Source organism: Scaptodrosophila lebanonensis, unplaced genomic scaffold (assembly GCF_003285725.1).
Source record: "Scaptodrosophila lebanonensis strain 11010-0011.00,11010-0021.00 unplaced genomic scaffold, SlebRS2 tig00000096-arrow-pilon, whole genome shotgun sequence".
NCBI lineage: Eukaryota > Metazoa > Arthropoda > Insecta > Diptera > Drosophilidae > Scaptodrosophila > Scaptodrosophila lebanonensis.
Genome location: NW_022060567.1, coordinates 1544109 through 1564338, shown reverse-complemented (window position 1 = coordinate 1564338; position 20230 = coordinate 1544109). Strand labels below are relative to the sequence as shown.

The window sequence follows — 20230 nt, the reverse complement described above, 5'->3', positions numbered from 1 at the left end:
AAACCTAATTACCCTACGGATACAGGGTAGAAAAACATCAAAGTGTGTTTTAATGGAGCTTTACGTTTAAGGTTTCCATTAACGTAACCGAAGCTTTCATTCAGTATTTCAAATGCCTCTCTGCATATGAAATGAAATTTGCTCACAATGACGCATCTACAAGTATGTATGCACGTATGTATATGTTTTATGGTTAGTGAAACAAGTCAAAACGGCTCTAGGCCCATTTACTAATAAGATAATAATAATAATAATTAGGCAGTATTTCAGCTCACTACCTATTGTATATGTCAATTTGTTCGACATGAATATCTGCATATTCCCAGCAAGCTTATCAAAGCCAGCCAACCAGATCGCTTGCGGCTGAACAAATTCAATTATAGTAGGACGTTCGAGCAATCACTAAATTGTGGCAAACAACTTGCAACACACCTGCCATAACAAGCTCGAAAATGCAGTCCCACAAATAATAAATAAACGCCTTCAAAATGAATGATTATGTCACGAGCATCACAAGCTAAGTAGCTACAGAGCATTCGAATAGGAACTCACACTACTGTGTTGTCAATCGAAATAACTGCCTACAGACCATTAAATGAAAACCCTTGGAATTACAATGCAAACTCAGACTGCCCTCCAATAATAGTCGGTAGTAAATATTTGCATAGGTATGGGAGCTAGTTGGTTTGCAAATATTTAGCTTGATTGGAATGTTCGACAGTCCTGGCTGTATTGTACGCAAGCTTCGCTTTATCTGTCACCTTTATCAGTCAGTTTTTGTTATATCACAAACAGCTTTCGGCTAAGTAAAAAGATAGAAAACAAATTCAAAATCTTTTTGAGCACTTTCGACCAAACCAAATTACAGCGTGTGCGCTTCAATTGTTTTGATCTGCAAAGTGTGCGCTGAGTAACGGACACAGGAGCAATAACAACAATAACTACAAATTCGAATGCAGCATCAACAATTAGGGTACGTAATTACACAGTTCCACAAAATGCCATTCAACGAGAATGCAATACATATTGTACATACATATAGTATGTGTGTATGTATGTGTGTATAATGCTGAAGTCGTGTTGTGCTGAAGTCTGTTGGTTGTTGCTCTATTTGGAGAGGGTGGCGAATGGAGCGGGGAGGGGGGACTGGAGCATAGTGACAACGACAGCAAAATGCAATACAATAAACATGAAATACACTTTTGAATGCATACCAATGTATGTATGTATGTGTAAATGTGGGTGTGCGTGTGTGTACATAAGTGTGCGTGATTGCAGAGAACGATGAATTTTGGGGTCTGCCATTGGGATGGTCAAAAGGCTGTCATGGTCATGGTCGGTCTCCAAATGCCAATTTGGCTGGCTTCAACTCATTGCTGGCGACAGTTGAAGAGTGCGTATGTGTGTATATGTATGTGCGTGCAGGGCATAGACGAGCACACATGTCGCACGCATTTGCAATTTAAACTGAATGCGCATAAATTAGTGGTGTTGCCCAACTTGCCAACAACAACAACTACAATCACGACAATGGTTGCCATGATGACAGCAGGCAGTGCCAAACCGCACCAGACACACACACACACACACACACACACGCAGAGGGAGAGACACTGTTGCACCCGTTTTTGGGTGCGCCAGTGAAGCACGGATGGCCAGGACCAGTCAGGCATGAAGTTCCAGTCACTGAAACAGGAATTATATCAAATAAATGTGCTCTTTTTTTGTTGCTGTACTTTTCCAAAGGACTTCAGCAACAACACGTACATACGTACATACATACATATGTATGTGTGTAAAAGGCAGGCGTCTCCGCAACTTTTCCACCAGAAACGGAACCAAGAAAGAGTGCGTGCTAATTAGGATTGTAAAAAACGTACATATGTACATAGATCGTCAATGTTTTGATAATGAGTATTACATTTGTCCGCTGTTTTTTTTTTTTTTTTGAACGCGTTGCACAGTCGTTCATCGATTAGGCAAAAACATCCAAACATTAATTTTAATTTTAAACTTCGTATATTTATTAAGCTTTATTCGCTACGGATGGCTTATATTTATTGCGATTTTAAACTTCGTGCACACTTTATATTTCTCCTTTTTTCTTCTTCTTCATTCAGTGCGTCCCTACCCCCACGACAAATCCATATACACACTTATTTAAATACTACTTATACGTTACGATAACATCGATACATATCGATGTACGTTAGACCTTTACATAATAGGAATTCAAAAGAAAGTTCAAACTAACTATAAATTTCACATAAATACCGGAAAAATACATAAATCAATGCATCGGTGTTTTGTCGCGACTTATCGAAGTACAATCGATGGCACTTGACGATAGATCGATTGTGTGAAACATCGGTGCTTTGTATTTTACTTACATATCGATAGTTTCTAATTTGTAGCTGCAATACATGCTATCGATACAGACTTATAATGAACAAATGTATGGGTAGATGGCAATCCTTTAACTAAACTTAACAAATGTTAAAAAGCTTACAGAATTCCTAATTTGTACAACATACATATGTTGTATGGTTAGTGACTGTACCCAAATGTTAAAAGGGTATATTAGTTTTGTGGGCGTGTACACACAGAAGGGGATACACACACAGAAGGGGATGTGGCAGATTCTACAAAGTATATACATATATTCTTGATCAGTATAACAAGATGAGTCGATTTGAAAATGTCCGTCTGTCTGTATGAACGCAAACATCTAAGTATAAGAGCTAGAATAACCAAGCTTGGAACTGCTAAGCCCGAGGGAGGACAGGTTTGTTCATTTTTTCCGGTGCACTCCCCTACTACCCCGCTATTAGAAATATCAGATTCGTCCCGTTATTCGTGAAATATTGAATTCAAATTTGGTAGTTACATTTAGTTAGTGATTATGAGTCTGTATGCCTAGTTTTATCATGATAGATCAACTGTGAAGAAAGTTGTAGCCATAAATGTAATCTAGGCCAATTCTAGGTTTTGTGATGCTCCAGATACGCATAAACACACATAGACACGATTCTATAGTAAATGCATGTATTGAATAAGTTTTTTATTTTTTTAACATCATGAATTTTGTTTTAAAATATTGTTTTTTATTTTTCTTTTTTGTGGGAGTGGGTATTTAAGAGTTCAGCCCGCTCAACTGTAGCATTCCTTTCTTGGTTGCTAACACTCTTTTCTTTTTAACCCATAGTTGAACCGAAAATGGATCATTGGAAATGGCTTTACCACATCCTCGACTTTGCTATAATATGGACCTCATTTATACGTCTACCCCTCACCATGAGCAAGCCACTTAACATTTGGGGTATGTGGTATGAGGAAAGTGCCAACCTGCAGGTCTCTGTGGAATGGCCATCTGATAAGGAATATTATGTATCTGTCTGTTTTACGTTCTTCAAGTTTCTGGCCACTAACTATATGTGCAATCATACATCAGTACTTAAGATACCGTCTCTGCGACGCAGCTATTTGTGCTTTTGGGTATGGGTGCTGCCCTGGTGCCTTGGGGCAACAATTGCCTCGGTCTGTTACAGTCCCATCTGGGCCATCTTTGTTATACCGTACAGATGGCGTGTTGCTGACGCGGACTTTTACTGTTTCCTCATGCTGACCATACTGATCCTGAAGCTATCCGCTATTTATGGATCCATTCTCAAATCCTCGCGCACCTTCATGCATCATTTGCTGAATAATCCGAACGTAATGGACCACACATAGCAGGACAGATACTGCCATCTCTATTTGAATTTGAATAAATTGAAAACGCGTTGTATGCATTAATATAATATTTGTATTATTATTATGTAAACCTCTTATATTTTGTAAGCTTTAATAGCGACGGTTTTCTTTAACACGATTTTAAATTATTCTCACACACTTTGCTTCTATTCTCTGCTTCTTCTTCTATCAGTGTGTCCATACACCCACGCAGTACAATAATTACCCAGTTTCCAATATTAGATATACGTTACAATATTATCGATATATATATCGGTATACGTTAGGCCTTTACAATTATACATATTAGAGCTAGGGATGTAAAAAAACATCGATGTATCGAGCATCGACGATGTTTTTACCACGATGCATCGATGTTTTCCGATGTTTTTTTGCTAACGATGCATCGTCGATCCATCGATGTTTGTCCAAACATCGAACATTATTAATGTTTTGTTTGACGGTCACATTTCTTTGTGTGGCTTACCGAAAATGGTATGTATATTTATATCATAAATTATTTGATGTTTTTGTTAAAATGTGTATTTTATAATATAAATTTTAGATTGTTAAGTATTTGATCTTCTTTTTTTCGTATGTAATGTCAAACTTAATATGCCTAAGAGGTGTAGCTGCAACGCGTCGTTATTTTAAAAACTGTTATAATAAGTTACAAGTTCATCAAAAGTCAATATTACGAGTACTATTTTGATTAACTACATTAAGTAAAATGCTATGACAGTCTCTTTTGATATATAAACACTTTTTATTTCAAGCTTCTCTGCTGATTAGCTTCCTAATAATAGCTTTTTTTCTATGGAAAGTTAATGCATCGATTTTTTATAACGAGACATCGATGTACATCAACATCGATGTTTTCCCTTCGACTTACATCCCCAATTAGAGCTGCGAAAAAAAATCGATGCAAAATCTATTTAATTTAATCGAATTTAAACATCGATTTTGCTTGTTGAGTATCGATTAATCGTGTACATTTAAGTGCACGCATACTTGACGGTGACGTTGAACGGCGGGTAAAAGTAAGTAAACTTAGGTTAGTATGTACAACTAGACTAGACAAAGTAATATACACTTAAATCTGCTTTTACACGGTAGATTGGTTTCAGGAAAAGTCGTGTTAAAAAACCATCTAACAAAAAAACATTGATCATACGTTATTTTGAATCGTGCTAAATGAAATAAAATCGTGCAACCATATATAACATTTTTGGTACTGCTCTTTATTATTAATAAATATAAGCTGTACTTTAATGACGGGCTTTTATAAGGGTGGGATCTGTGAGGAAACTGTGAGACAATGGTAGGGACTTGTCTTGATATGCATTGGCTTTTGAAGTCCGAGTTGGCTTGCAGTTCTAGAGCATATTGGCGACAGGTTAAATGTAAGTTTTGTTAAGTGGTGCTCTCTCTTTTATGAATTCCATTGTAACGTATATTTCTGAATCAAATGCAGTCGCTAATTTTGCCCAACATTGATTTTCAGAAGGCATGTTATAATATCACATTGGGGTGCATTTTTTGAATCAGAAAACTATTCCCCACACCTATGTACATATAACATATTTATCGTTAAAGTATATGTCTGATATTTAGTAGAGCCAAAATGCTGCTTGAGAGCGAGAAGTAAGTGAAGCCTTTAGAGCTTGACATTCTAAAAGGACGGTCTTCCTTTATCGGTATGCAGCAGTGCTTTTCCTTGGACTGATTGCTTGCATTGCTTGCATGAATGCATATTTTTGCAATTTTCATTTTGATAAATTTTTGCTTGGTGGGCGGGTCGTGTCAGCCTTTGGCGTTATCTTAATTAATTTTATTGCCGTCTGCTTGACAAATGCTTGCATCATGTTGTGTATTGCAATTATGCATAATGAAATATTTTTGCACTTTTTATCCTGCCTCAAGGCACATTAATGAGACAAACGATGAGGAGGCGGGCTAGGGCGAGGGCGAGGGTGTGTATCTGAATGAAGCGAAAAAAAAACACAGGCATTTGGTGCTTGGCATTCCCTTCGCTTGATTTACGAGCTCGAATGCCCAGCATGCAATTATTTTGGCCAGCAAAGTATTAAATGAATGGACATGGACTTGAATATTCGGCTTCAATTCGAGTGAAAAGTTGATTAATGCGCGTTTTTCAATTTATTTCTCAGGCTAATTGAAAAAACGGCCCAAAGTATTTAACAAGCGTTTTTATCGGCATGACAATTTGGCGAATGTCTCTCAAAATGTAAATGTGAGGAAATTTGTAAGTTTTGCCAGAGCACATTAAAATCAAAATGATAAAGATTGAAGCAACAACAGCAACACGAGATAGACAACGACACAAGAGTTATGTAAGCGCGTACAAGAAAATGAAAATTCGGAAGCAGATGGAAAATGGGAATCTTTTTCGTAGTATGAAGGAGGCGAACGTGAATTGCTGACTTTGTCGAAAGTGCGTTGAAAACAACAGCAACTACGACAACCGTTGAAAAACGAGCTGAAAAACAAAACTGACAGCAGCTACGACAACAAGAACAACGACAAGAATAATAACAACAACCATAAAACGTTGTCAGCCATTTTATAACTCACAAATATGGCAATGGAAAATGGTCAGAGATTTTGTATCATAAATCCATGGGCTGTGTTTTTGTCGCTTGCCGCTTGCCTTGCCTCGCCTCGCCTCGCCTCCCCCAAGCCCCCAAGCCCACACCAACACCCGCACTCACACCGACCTAGACGCCCACAATACACAGCCCAGAACTACAGAGCTCCCCAGTAACCCGCGACTCGTAGTCTAAAAATGATTGCCGACAGCTAAAAACGATTTACGAGCGCTCTTGCCGCTTGCCATTTGCCCATTTAGGGGACCTGATGAGCCACAGAGATACTATTTTGCATCGTTTTCATTCTCATTCGCATTCGCATTCGTATTCTAATTCCCATTCTCATTTAATTGTGATTGGATTTATGTTCATAAGCCAGCAGTGCCAGGCTTTCGTAATTCCATACCGCTAGAATATTTGTTGTTGCTCCTGTTCACTTGGTGTTTTATGTTTTGTATTTGTTTAATGCTAATTTTTATTACTGCGCGTCGTTAATTGATTCAAGTATAGAACGGAATAATTACGAGCAATCGATTCGGCAATGCACTCATAGGACAAACAATTTCACTTACAATTTCACTTTCGACAAACATTGAAAGCTGAGACTTCCACCCTTTTGAAATGTTCCATCGTTTCAAAATTTCTCTTCAATAAATAAAATAATGATACTTTTGTTTCAATCCTAATATAATTTGGATAATCTAAAGTCATTTGTAATTCATTCAGTGCTTTAAACATGATTCTGCACGTTATTTATTTTGGTTATACATTTATTTATTTTCTAATTGGGCTGAATTAATTAAAATTCAGTCGGCTCATTTTTAGCTTAAATTTCAGTCCTGCAACATTACTACTTGTCAAAGTTTAAAATAAAATCATAACACTGTTCTAATTACGATTTAATTTCCTAATAAATAACATTCTTCTTATTGAATAAGCATTTTGTCGCACAATTTGTATACATAACACATAATATATTAAGTAGTCGTTTATTTTCTCATGAAATTTTTGTTATTTTATCTTAATTCCTACAAATAATTTTTGAAATGTACGTCAAAGGAAATTGGCGCATGTGCAGAATCGAAGTAAAGGAGAAAACAATTAAGTTCCTCTTACTTGTATTATAAAGAAGTTGTTCTGATAAACATGCCTGAGACCTGGGGGCCTTATACTTACATACATATGTATTTCTACAAGAAAAGGCATGAGTTCGTGTAATAAAGTTTTCCTTTGCGCCTTGTGTGTGTGTGCCTGGGTGTGGGTGTGGATGTGCATTTGAAACTTATTGTTTAAGGTCAACTTCAAGTCAAATTGCAGGCTGCTTAAGCCTTTCGCATACAAAATTATTTACAGAAAGCTAAAAACTAACAAAGTCTCAAATTAGCTGGGAATAACGATGGAGTGAGAACTCCTTAAAGTTGCACACATATTAATAATTGCCGCACATGTGTGTATTTGAAATCATCGCTTATTCAGACAAAATGTCCTTATAGTAAATACTTACTAAATTGCAAATATGTATGCCATAGAGTAATTAATCATTGTCACAGTTTGCAGGCTTTTAGGAGCCATGAAACAAAATTGTCTGCTTTGACACTAATCGGATTAAATGCTTTAATCTGCACTTCACTATTCAATAAGCAGGTACTAAAATTTTAATTTCAATTTCAGTTCAGATACTTAAAGGCGCATTTTGCAGGAGCTGATGCAATTGAAATTATTGACTGAATATTATATTAATAAATTAGTATGTTATATATTAACTTTGAAAGGCTGATTTGTGAAATATTTATTTTAAATAAATTAAATATTGCCAGATGCTTCCTATATAGTATAGTATGACGAATACTTCAAGACCAAAGTGCGTCTGCTCTGCTGTTGTTCCCTTTGAACGTCGCCATCCACAAGGATACAGAGACCAAAATTGTAGATCCAGCTTCAAGACTTCGAGGCTTCAAGTTGCGTTGTTAATTTGTTGGCATACTTTTGTTGTGAGAGGAAATTTTAATTAAATGAAGCTTCTGAAATATCACACGGATTGTTTGTTGTTTGATTCGCACTCGTTTCGGGCGCAATTGAGAGAAAACATTGCCTACATTTATGCTTCTCCTCGAGGGACTTACAATTTCGCACTGTCAATTGGCTTTCGTCGTCGCATCCTTGCATCCTCGCATCCTCACATCCTCGTATTCTCAACGCACTCAACGCCTTGAAATTTCACTGATTAATTGCTGGGGTAGACTTTGCGTTTTTTGTTTCCTGTTTTCGGTTTTTGTTTTCTTCCATTTTTGTTGTGCCGTTTCCAATTTTTATTTGTTGTTGTTTCCAGTTTTCGCTTTCCTTTTGTATGGCCTGTTCTTGTTTTCGCTCTCGCATTCGGCTCTGACTGTTGCTGATTCTGATTCTGATTCTGATGTTGTTGGGCTTGCGGTTTGAGCGTTCTCCAGTTTTTATTTATGTATTTAATTCATTTAATTTATACGTCTGCTCTGTTTAGAGGAGGACGACGACGACGACGACGACGCCAGCATCCAGAATTTGCATTTAGCGCCCTCGATGCCGACGGAGTTGTTTGTTTTCAGCTTTCGCATTCGTTCATCCTGTTTTTTTTTTTTTTTTTGTTTTTTTTTTTTCATCAAATTCGTTGCCTGAATTAATTTATAATTTGTTGACGCTCACTTATTCATGCAGCCCTTTACGGTTGTTGTCTGTCGTTGCTGCCGTTACTTCTTTGATTTGCCTTTTTCACGCCACACTCGCATCTGTAATTAATTGTCATCGAGTTTTTAACGAATCAGCCATTTCAGCATTCGAAAGCCCGTACACCTCCTCTCAACTGAATAAGTTCTGCCTTTGGAAAAGACACAATTGCTCCCAATGAAGGCAATCATCTTTTTGCAGGGAAGCATGATCAAATGCGTAAAAAACAAGTATACAAGGAAGTATTATTTACGGCCACCTATTTGAACAGTTTTGTGCAATTACAATAGTATATGTTATGCCTATATCTTGAATTAAGATAGAATTTCTATATGGGAGAGAAGAAATATTCATTGAATTTTATGGAAACGTTTGCTGCAGAACTGCTTAAAACATTTAATATCATATGGTGGCTTAAATATGTTGAATTCATCTATTTGTTATATCGTTACAAATCGCCACCAGTGATTACGAGATTCGAGTTGGATTTAGGATGAAGTTATTGATTTCAATTGTTAGTTCTATACTTTTGTAATAAAGTTTGTTGGATCTCTGCAAGCTAGTCAATAATTAAGTAAGCACTTTGTTGTTTGTTGTGAACTAAGCCAATACAATTGACAGCAATTTATAATTTCTGGTTAAGTTCATATTTCACAAAACGTCCTTCTCTTGTCGCTGGTCAATCTCAATTAAATTCGTCTATCAGTTATCACTGTTACGATTATTTATCACTGTTAATTATTGTTCACTACTTAGCTATTCGATTCGAATAGCTCTTAGTGATTACTGGGTGTTCCGCAGACAGTTAATTCCTACAACTTCGTGCTATTAATTGGATGGAATTTAAGGAAGAGGCGATCTATTCAGTTGAGCGGTGGTGTATATACAAATGACGGCATTGTTGTTATTGACTCTAGCACATTTAACGCTCCTTTGGCTTGATGTATGCGTCTATGGCGTCTTCTTTAGTTCAGGCCGCATAAAAAAATGAAGATATGCTCAAATATAGAGATTAATATGGCCATACATATACAATTGCTTGAATATGCCTACAGACAGATCTCTGTGTGTATGTATGTGTGCAGCGTAAATGTAAGTACACTCCAGCATTTCTATGTGTGTGTGGGCAATGTGTTTTACTGATTTATTAAAGCCCAGTCAAGGTTGGCGTGCACTGGCGCATAAAGCATGATAAGTTGCCAAATCCGTTTCAAATTTAATGCGAATGGACACGGATAGCCATAATGGCGATGGCATGACAGGGCAGTGCGGCATGCAGCACAGGCACAGGCACAGGATTTGGACATAAGTAGCTTCCATATCGCATTTTGTTCACACCCTTACAATAATATTAATTCAATTGAAAAATAAAAATGCTATACGAGTATTGTAAAGAGTATCACCTTAATGTACAAACATACTATATATAATGTTGTGATCAATTTTAAATGCAACCCACAACTCAACATTTGAATTATTATCTCTAATATAATCGCACATACATATGACACCCCCTGATCGTATCATTCATACACTTGTTGCAGACCTGGAAAGAGAACGCTTTTCACTTCTTCTTTTTGTATTTTGTTTGATGATCTTAATTATGGCAAGCGCGTTCTTTTTTCTTTAAAGTTATTTGTACCTCTCGTTTGCCTACATTTTGAGCATAGAGTCCTTGTTAATTTAACATTTTTATGAAGCAAATTCAATTATAATTTGAGCTCAAGTTCTCCTGCCCTCGCATGCTTCAAATGGTCTTCCATCTGCTCTCAAGGTTGGACTTTTGTAGATGGCTTAGGATATGCCTTTGAACGGAATTTAAGACCGTCTGACGAAGTACCTCAGAGGTTTCAAATAGCAATGCTAGTATATCTACACATGGGCGTAGCCTGGATTTAGTTCAGGGGGGGGAATTTTTTTGCAATTTTTTTTGCAAGCTCGCATCGAGCCGTATCTGGGGTCGAGACAGTTATCAAAGGGAAGTTATAGCAGATAAAGAAATATAAAATCATTTTGTTTCGACAGTACTGAACTGAAAGTAGTTAGGACTGCATTTTGTGAAAAAAGAAAACATATTTAATTTTACTAATATTATTCGCATACAAATCTATTACTGTTTATTACATTTAATTTTATTAATTTATAGTACATAAAGGGTGTTCGCTTGTTATGAAGTTAAGTCTGATATTATTATAAGTATGAAAATATAATAAAAATAAATCAACCAACTGGTGCCCGCAAAAACAACTTCTTTGACCCGTTTGTCCCGTTGCCCAAAATCAACCTTAGCTCCAAATATAGGGCTAGTTAAGAGTTATAGGTTTAGCCTATTAACACACTAAAGATTCGTTTTCATGCCCATATATATATAGGTATATATTCTCAACATTATCTTCACAGTAATCTAGCTGATCAATTAAGCGTAGCCATAAAATGGATGTAATTTTTACATGATTTTTGTACAACGCGGCACAAATTCAAATGTGTCTGTCAAATTTTTGTTCCGTTTAGAATGTGAGGGGTGGGGGGAGGGGGCAGCTGCCCGTTTTGCACCCCCTCGGTACGGCCATGTATATACATATTGTTGATGTGCCGTTGATATATGTGTATGTACTTATAAACATCGCATGTTTTAAGACAGCTGCATCAACGATTATGGCAGCAAAAAATGATGGTCTGTTGCTTTGTTAGCCCACAGACGGGCAGTCTCAATAAATGGCAATACATCGATCTTTTGGTTGAAAACAATGAAGACGATGATGCCTCACCATCGGTTGCAAAGTTGAAAGCCATTGCAGCTGTTGGGCACTCAAAGAAAATCAGCCCATAATTTCGACTTAAAAAGCACGCTGGCAAAACGATAATGACTGCTACTGTCTGTCTCTCTCTCTCTCTCTCTCTCTGTGTGTGTGTGTGTACTGTAAATTATTATATGCTCTTCAATTTGACTTTATTAAATACTCTTTAAAGTATTGCATGTTAAATATGTTATGAAGTCTGGAATGCTCAAGAGGTGTAGTCGTTTCTCGAAAAACTTCTTGAACAAAAGAACGTACGTTTATTTACTGATCATTTTTTTACTTGGAAAATAATTATTTTTAGAAGACTACCTGCCTTGGTCCGTCACTAAACGGCACAGCTTTTCGAATAGTAAAGGTTTCAGAAAATATGTTTTGAAAAATACAGCTCTTCTGTCCGATTTCCGATATCATAAATTCATATAGATATAGCAAAAATAAACTTCTTCACAACAGTCTTGCTATGAACTATTTATGAGAGAGCCAGTATAAATATTGAGGATTCATCTTAAAATATAATTACGAAAGAGTTTATATCGTTTCCTGTCCAGTTTATTGACAAGCTGTTGTTTGTTAAAATTAAGGGCTGTCTGTAGGGTATACGAAAGCCTGATATGCTCGACTACGAATAGCGCTGCTCTTATTTTCTGTTCTCCGAATTCAGTCTGTATTTAAGGCCCTCAATTTACTGTTGGTTGTGATGAAAAATTTCAGCGCGCCTCTAATGGCATGCAATTGATTTTGAGTTATTACATTGGACGGGGCATGTCCATGTACTATGTGTATGTGTACATATATAAATACATATGTATGCACATGTATACGTACACTAACATAAGTGCTTGTGTGTGCGCATGCCGCCAATATGTCAATATTTGATGAAGATATGTATTATGGCTGCTTTGGGCCACGGCCAGCCGGCCAAAAAAGAAAAAAAGCCCCAGAAATATACATATGTGTATGTATGTATATAATAATAATATAATGTGCGTGATTGTTGATTGCTTTTGACTATGTGTGCGTGTGTGTTTATTTATGTATATGTGATTTAGTGTGAGTGCGCACATTTAATGCACTATTAAGTGAGAGCCACCAAACAATTTCATGTTTGACTGAAGCCAAATGACTTGACTCTGCTCGGCTATAAATCATATAGTATGTGAGCAGGGACAGCTTGAAGGCAACGCACAAGAACAACAATAACAACAACAACAGCAGCAACAACAACAACTACAGCAACAGCAACAACGACAACCACGTGAATTGAATTCGCGACGCTATACACTTAAAATCAATAGTCGAAGTCAATGCGAAAGGCCCGTGCCATGTTGCCATAATTAGTTGTTGCACAGCTCTATACATGCATACATACATACGAGTATATGTATGTACATATGTATGTATATTAATATTATTGACTATTTTAACGAACTGAACCGTATTGAGGTCTGTTCTCCAATAACCGAAGATTTGTATGATTTTTTTTCGAATGCAGCAAGCTGTCTTTGCATCCAAAACCCCTTTAAAAGGCAGACAAATTATTCATTTCCAATAAAGAAATACTTGTACTACTTTGATTTGTTCAATATGCTGGACAAGGCTATTCCTGCAAACGATAAATTATATTTTGCACGAATTAAAAGATTTGTTGCATACAATGCGTTACAATTTTATTATACTCTGTACATGAAATGTACAAGAGTATATTAGGTTTGCGGGAGCTGAAAAATGTAACAGGCAGAAGGAGGCGTGGGAGACCCCACAAAGTATATATATTCTTAATCAGCATGACGAGACGAGTCGATCTAGCCCTGTCTGTCTGTCTGTCTATCCGTCTGTCCGTCTGTCAGTCTGTCCGTCCGTATGAACACCTGGATCTCAGAGACTATAAGAGATAGAGACACAAAATTTTGCACAAAGATACGTTATGTGTGTACGCTATACGAGTTTGTTTTATTTTTTTGATTTCCCCCCCCCCCCCCCCCCACTTCCCCCCTATGGGGGTTTTCCCGATTTTCCATTTGTATAATCGCCTATATATCGGAGACTATAATACCTAGGAACACCAAATTTTAGTCCAAGATGCCTTGTGTGAATACGCAGAAAATGTATATTTTGGAATTTCCCTACCTTCCTCCTCTCCCCCTCTAACTCCCGTAATTCTTGGAATTTCGAACTAAAATTTAGCAAATACCCCAGTTAGTTATTATGTGTCCGTATGCCAAGTTTCACTATGATAGACCGATTTAACAAGAAGTTATAGCCATAAATATATTTGCTGCTGCAGCGCTGCCCGCGGCTGTTGATGCTGGTGCTTTGGTTGACTGCACACATGTTTACACAGACACGAATAGATGCGAATAGGCATACATACACTCACACAGACGCAATTGCTATGTAAATGTGCAATTATACACCCTTTACGTGAGTGCGAATACCGAGAGAGGTAAAATCGATCAATTTTTTTTTTTTTCCTAATTTTTTTTATTTTCTATAATTATTGTAAACATATGTACAGAGTATTTCAAAGTCGGGACACCCGACTTTAGCTTTTTTACTTGTTTTTATTTTTCATTATTAAATGCTTATATCGCCACAGCGTTATTATTCATATATTCTTGTTATATATTTTTAAATAAGTTGGATTTAAGTAGAGTATTATTGAAATTTGGGCCACAAATAGGCTGTCTTTGCTCTCCTACATGTATGTGAATTGTTGTTCAATGGCCTAAATCTACAGGCCGATTCATAATAACATAACATTTAAAAAGCTAAAACAACAAACAGGCTGTAGTTAAGAAAGGAGTAGTAACAAAACAAATCTTGTACCAAACTATGGCTCTTGCTTACACCAAATATAGATATACTAGGGGAACAGTTACCAAATGCAAAATTCCTCTCTCCACACATCAGTCTTCAGTCTTCTTATTTTTTAGCCAGCAGCAGCAATTTTTTCAAGCATTGTTCCAAGGCTTTTAAAAATCTTAGGACATTTCATTTAACAGCTCAATAGGCGCGCTGCCAGTATAGCCAGTGTGTTAATAATTTTTCGATTTTCTAAAGACCACCAGCTCTGTATAAAATACTCGTATGTTTTACAATTTTACGACAGGTATGCAGATTTTATTTGAAGGGTTTTCTAAGAAAGCCGACTTCCATATGGTAAGTACAATTTTTCGACACTTTGACGAAACGAGAGAGCATTTAAAGCAGAAGTGGCGAGAACTTGGCCCTGTCAGGATGATGGCCTGATAGTGTGGCATCCTGTATATCTCTTTCCCCATCTGATGAAAGCGCTTCGGGACTGGCTAGGGCCGTGAGTGGGGGTGCACTAAGTGGAACAAAGGACGAGTAACAGCAGGTGGTGCTGGCAGCGGTCCAAAGGCAAATATAAAACCATCTAAGCGCAAAAAATGTTGTGTCGTTGCTGGTGTGGAATTTTTCATCTGTCTTGTTACATTTGTGGCTCAAACGAATTGCAAATTGCAGCGCAATTGTGGGCGGATTGGCGACTGGACAGTTGGGCGGCCAGAGTGTAGGCAATTTTCACTTGACTTTTGCAACTGTGCTTACACATTCACTTTTATTTGACAATAACAACTAGGAGAGCAAAGGCAGACGCAACAACGACATCGACGATGATGACAAAAGGAAGAAAAGGGTCAGGCCGGCTTAATGCATGGGCGAGAGCGGAATAGTAGCGAAAGCAAGGATGCCTGGTAAACTGTTAGACTGGCAGCCTTCTGACATGTTGACTCAAGTGGGCGCACGTGTTAAGTGGCAATCAATCGACATTGCCACGTAATTGCGACAATTGAAAGCGGGAGGGGTGCGGGAGCAGAACAGGACAGAACAAAATAGAACAGAGAGAATCAGAGCCAAACAGAAGCATATACAAGTACTGTGCGGCTACATTTGTGAATGAACTGTCAATTGGATGAGTCCTTCGACAGATGAACCGAGCATTGACAGTGATAAGGCAGACGGGCTTTCACAGTGTGGCAAGAGCCATTCCTCCACAAAAATTAGCTTTCTTATACTTATCAAGTTTACAAAAACCCATAACCGATACAAAGTTAGGTGAAATTTAGCTGTAGTTACAACAAATGATTCTAAAAGTCTGAGAAGAGCGGCCATTAGTGAAGTTTGAGAAGTGTGAGAGTCCGGTAGGATTAAAGGACAAATCATCAGGTTCATTTATATGAGAAGTCTTGAAAAATAACAGCTTATGACAAGCCATAATAGCTCCCTTATTTTATAGAAGTAGCTTCCATAGATCGGTGCTTAAGCCACTCTTATAATGAACACTTTTTAGCTTATACAGATATCTTAAGTAAATCTAGTGTCTAGCATAGTGCCTAACCAAACTGCTTTGTTATACTTGTAAGCTTTAACCCTAGATGGTTGTTCTTCGACGAATCGCTTTTGAAAATGTAGAACTTTGTATATTTTTATATTTCACGATCAAATAAGATCAAGCTGTTGTATTTTATTTTTTTATATAATGTTAAAGTCTAAAGAATTGAAATATAATTTTATTTCATAATAAATAAATTAAACAAGACAAAAACATTTATAAACTGAGAATTTAGAACTTAAGGATCAAACAAGGACAATTTCAAATCAGCCGTAGTCGTTTCGACCAAGAACAACCTTACAAGTAGTGTATGTAAAATACGAACAACCATCTAGGGTTAAATAGTACCTCATCATCGCCGCAAGTGTTATAGAAATCGGTAAGCTATATCAGTAAAAGGCTGAAGCCTGATAAAGGCGTGGGTACAGGGAATTCATGAGTCATGGGACACAGCTTCCGTTTGCTTTTAATTTGTATTAGGTCCCTTTCAACTCTTGGAAACTTTTTCTTAGCCAAGTACAAGGATTGTTTTCAAAGAGGGCGAAGAAATAATATTTGAAAAAATCAAACTTTCTAGTATCATTTTTTTTGGTAATTGATACGAAATTGTTACAAAATTCTGTTAGATATGATATAAATAATGGCTCACATACACTTTGTGGGGGAGATACACGATTTATTTGAAATATTCAGCTTCACTTCTCTCTTTTATATCAATTTAAAAATATTGTCGTTCTGGCTACAAAATAAACAATACGTATACGCATTGGCAATGTATTGCTTGAAGTGTCGATTGAGGAAAAGCCGTTGATTTATTAAAACAAATAAGAAAAAGAACATAGAACGAGTGCCAACAAATCGGAGGCTTTGAAGCGAACGCAGGCTGGGGAAATGGAGCGTACTGTCAAGTGCATATCAAGGCAGCCTTTCACACTGTTTTCCTTGGCATGCTGATGATGACGATTGCTGGAACCCGTTAGACAGCCATGGTCGCCGGCTTGAGCGGCCCGCCTGAGGCAAAGCAGGAAAGGCAACAGAAAACCCAGAAAGCACAGGCAGAGAAAGAGCACGGCCAGGATGTTGGGACTGTTGCCGATGCTTTCAGTGCTGGCTGTCATTGACAAATGTTTGGCTGTCATCAAAGTCCGGCAGTGCAACACCTAAAGAAAAGCCCATCCTCCCGTTTCCTCGGCCCGCTTATCCTCTCGCTCTCGCTGCTCCGAGCGCTCAATGTCAGAGTGCAGGAGCTCAGAAATGCGCCAGCTGTGTCCATTGTTGTTTCTGCTGCTGTAGTTGAGCTATAGTTATTGTTGTTGTTATTGTTGCCTTTCATTTTGGCTGCAAGTGTTGGCTAAGGACCTGGCCAGGCGCACTGGTCGTTCCTTTTTTTTCACTCCCCCCTTTTGCGGTTTTTCTCTTGACGGCGCTTAAAGTCGACTCCCAGCTGCCGGCACATGTTCAAAAATCAACATTATTTTAGACTTGAGCGCGTGTTCCATGTAAGGACACTCTATATATGTACATACGTCTACTATATGTACATACAATATATGTATGGCTATATAGTAGATATGCAGGAGGGTCAGTGGGGGTGGGCTGCTGTTGTTTTTGCTGCTGCTCCTTGTGCACTTGTCATGTGGATGTGAAAGGACGTTTAAAAATGTAAATGCCAGAGCAGTAGAAAGGCAAAGGCAATGGCAGAGCCGAAGCCATCAAGTTGGCCAGCAAAGCAAGTGCTCGCACATATTTGCTTTCAATTGGCCTGAAATGTGCATTAGAATTCACTTGGAATATTTTATTGCAAATTAATGGCACTAGACAGCAAAGCCAACAACAGCAGCAACAACGAGCCCTGAAAATGTATGTACTTGTATGTACTTTTGTACATCCGAAGGACACAGAGGTTAGACACTAAGGCCACGTACAATACTTGTAACTTATAGTCATACCGGAAATATTTATGAAAGAGATAATAAAGTAGCCCCCCTTTTTCCCCATACAGCCAGTTAACTATTTTGGTAGAATTCGAAACCCAACTTGAGAGAAAAAGACATCTTTATGAGTTTATTAAGATTTACAAGTAGTGAAGTTTATTATAATTTTGAATTTGTTCGTCTTTCTGCAGGTGCCTTCGATGGATTGCAAATGAAACTTGTTCAGCCTTTGCCAAATCGGAAATGTTTTTGTTTGCGAACAACTTAACAATTCAACATTTCGGGACTGTTTTCAGTTACAAGCGAAGACATGCAAAAATAGAGGGGTCCACATACTCCAATTTTATATATAAATACATACAACTAGATATAAATGTATATGTTTATTATATACTCCAGAGTTTTAATGTTATATTTAAGCAGAGAAGGTGTGGAGTTTGGTGGAGGTGGAGGTGGAGGAGTGGAATGGAAACGGTTTAAATTGTTAATCCCTGCTGTTGTTTAAGTGCGCAATTTTGTCAAACATGAAGGCAGTGCTGCATGGAATTAATTAGGCGGCAGGCACACACACCCACACACACATAAATATGTATAAAAGGGCGTGTAGTCCTATGCTCAAACGCATAGAGAGAGAGGGAGAGAGAGAGAGCGGGAGAGAGAGGGAGCAGAGAGGGAGAGCCATCATAGACAAAACGCCAGAATCAACATACTAGCTCGCTTTTAATTGTATGCACGAATGGGCGCATAATTTTGCGCGCATAAGTGAGTGTCCCACACCCGCATATCAACACACCCACACACCCACAAACTCACACATACCCACACACTCACTCATTTAGATTCACTTTTATTCATTCATATGCAAAAAATGCGCGAAATTAGGCAAATATAATTTACATGAGCAAATTGCATAAAATAAACATAAACGCAGACGCAGATAGGAAGAGTGGAGAGACACTTTTAAGATTCATAGACGAACCCCCCCCCCCCCCCCCCCCCACACACACACACACACACACACATACACAAACATAGATGTGTATGTGGGTATGTGTTTGTACGCGCATTATAATTGTGTTGATTCATTTATATTTAATTAACTGTGCTGCACATTCATAGATACAAATGAATAATGCATATATTTAAATAGTTTCGCTCATTTGGCACCCTCGGCAAGTGCGAAGGACTTTAATTAATGGGCCATCCATTAAATCGAAGCTAATACTTACAGCGCGCTCAGGGAATTGGAAAACATTACTTTAAACTCTCGAAGTCGCTCGTGCAAAGCTCAACAAGAATAACTAAATTATTACTCAAGGTTAAATGGTGATGCATATATAGTATATATATATATAAATATGCATATATACTACTCACTTGCCCTTCAATGGACCCAATAAATGGCAAGGATTTGTGCTGCTCTGACCAATCAACGCGTTTCGCTCCATTTGCGCTGTTGCTGGCTCCGACCAAAATCCAAATACCACTTTCATTAATCTACTAACACTTTCGCTTTTGCAGCAGGGCAGCAAAACGGATTATGGCGCAGTATGTAGCTCACCCATACCCATATCCACCCACAGCCACCCACTCACGCACGCTGCTCACCCACGCTGTCTGGCGCTGTAATTGACAAAAACAAAAGCGAATCAAATAAACGGGGCTGGCCAAACCGAAATCCCCAATAAACAAAACAAAGACGCACAAAATGGCTTTGAACTTGATTAAGCGTAACGCGTAAGAAGAGCGAATGAATAAATGAATGCTCGTAATGACGTCGTCGACCCCATCGTTCTTGTCACGCTCCCAAATAAGTTACAGTCCTTCGCTTTGGCTGCAGGACCCCAACTGAATTGAATATGCAAGTGGGCGTCCGCGAAGGCGGCCATAAGCCATGGAAATATGAATGTGCCAGCAGCATGAAGACCGAAACTTTTCATTACATTCTTTTTCAGGAGTAGAACAACAACAACAACAACAACAAGAGCTACTTATTATGCCTTTAAACTTTAGCTTTAATGCACTAACGAATATTTTTGTTGTAAAATTCATTTGAATAAACTTTAAGTTTGAATTGAAGGGCCACTTGAAAAACAAAAA

At 37.8% G+C, this 20230-nt stretch overlaps 1 protein-coding gene across 1 annotated transcript; it reads left to right on the top strand.

The window, feature by feature from the left end:
- The first annotated feature begins 792 nt into the window (after window positions 1-792).
- On the top strand, window positions 793-3797 carry LOC115627619. The gene is made up of 2 exons (XM_030523351.1): window positions 793-973; window positions 3206-3797. Exon 2 carries the CDS (start codon window positions 3217-3219, stop codon window positions 3730-3732), a length of 516 nt encoding a protein of 171 aa, XP_030379211.1. The 5' UTR covers window positions 793-973; window positions 3206-3216; the 3' UTR covers window positions 3733-3797.
- The last annotated feature ends 16433 nt before the right edge of the window (window positions 3798-20230 follow it).

Bases quoted from the DNA above. Each gene is read 5' to 3' on its own strand.
- LOC115627619 (XM_030523351.1), top strand. From the start codon at position 3,217: ATGGATCATTGGAAATGGCTTTACCACATCCTCGACTTTGCTATAATA.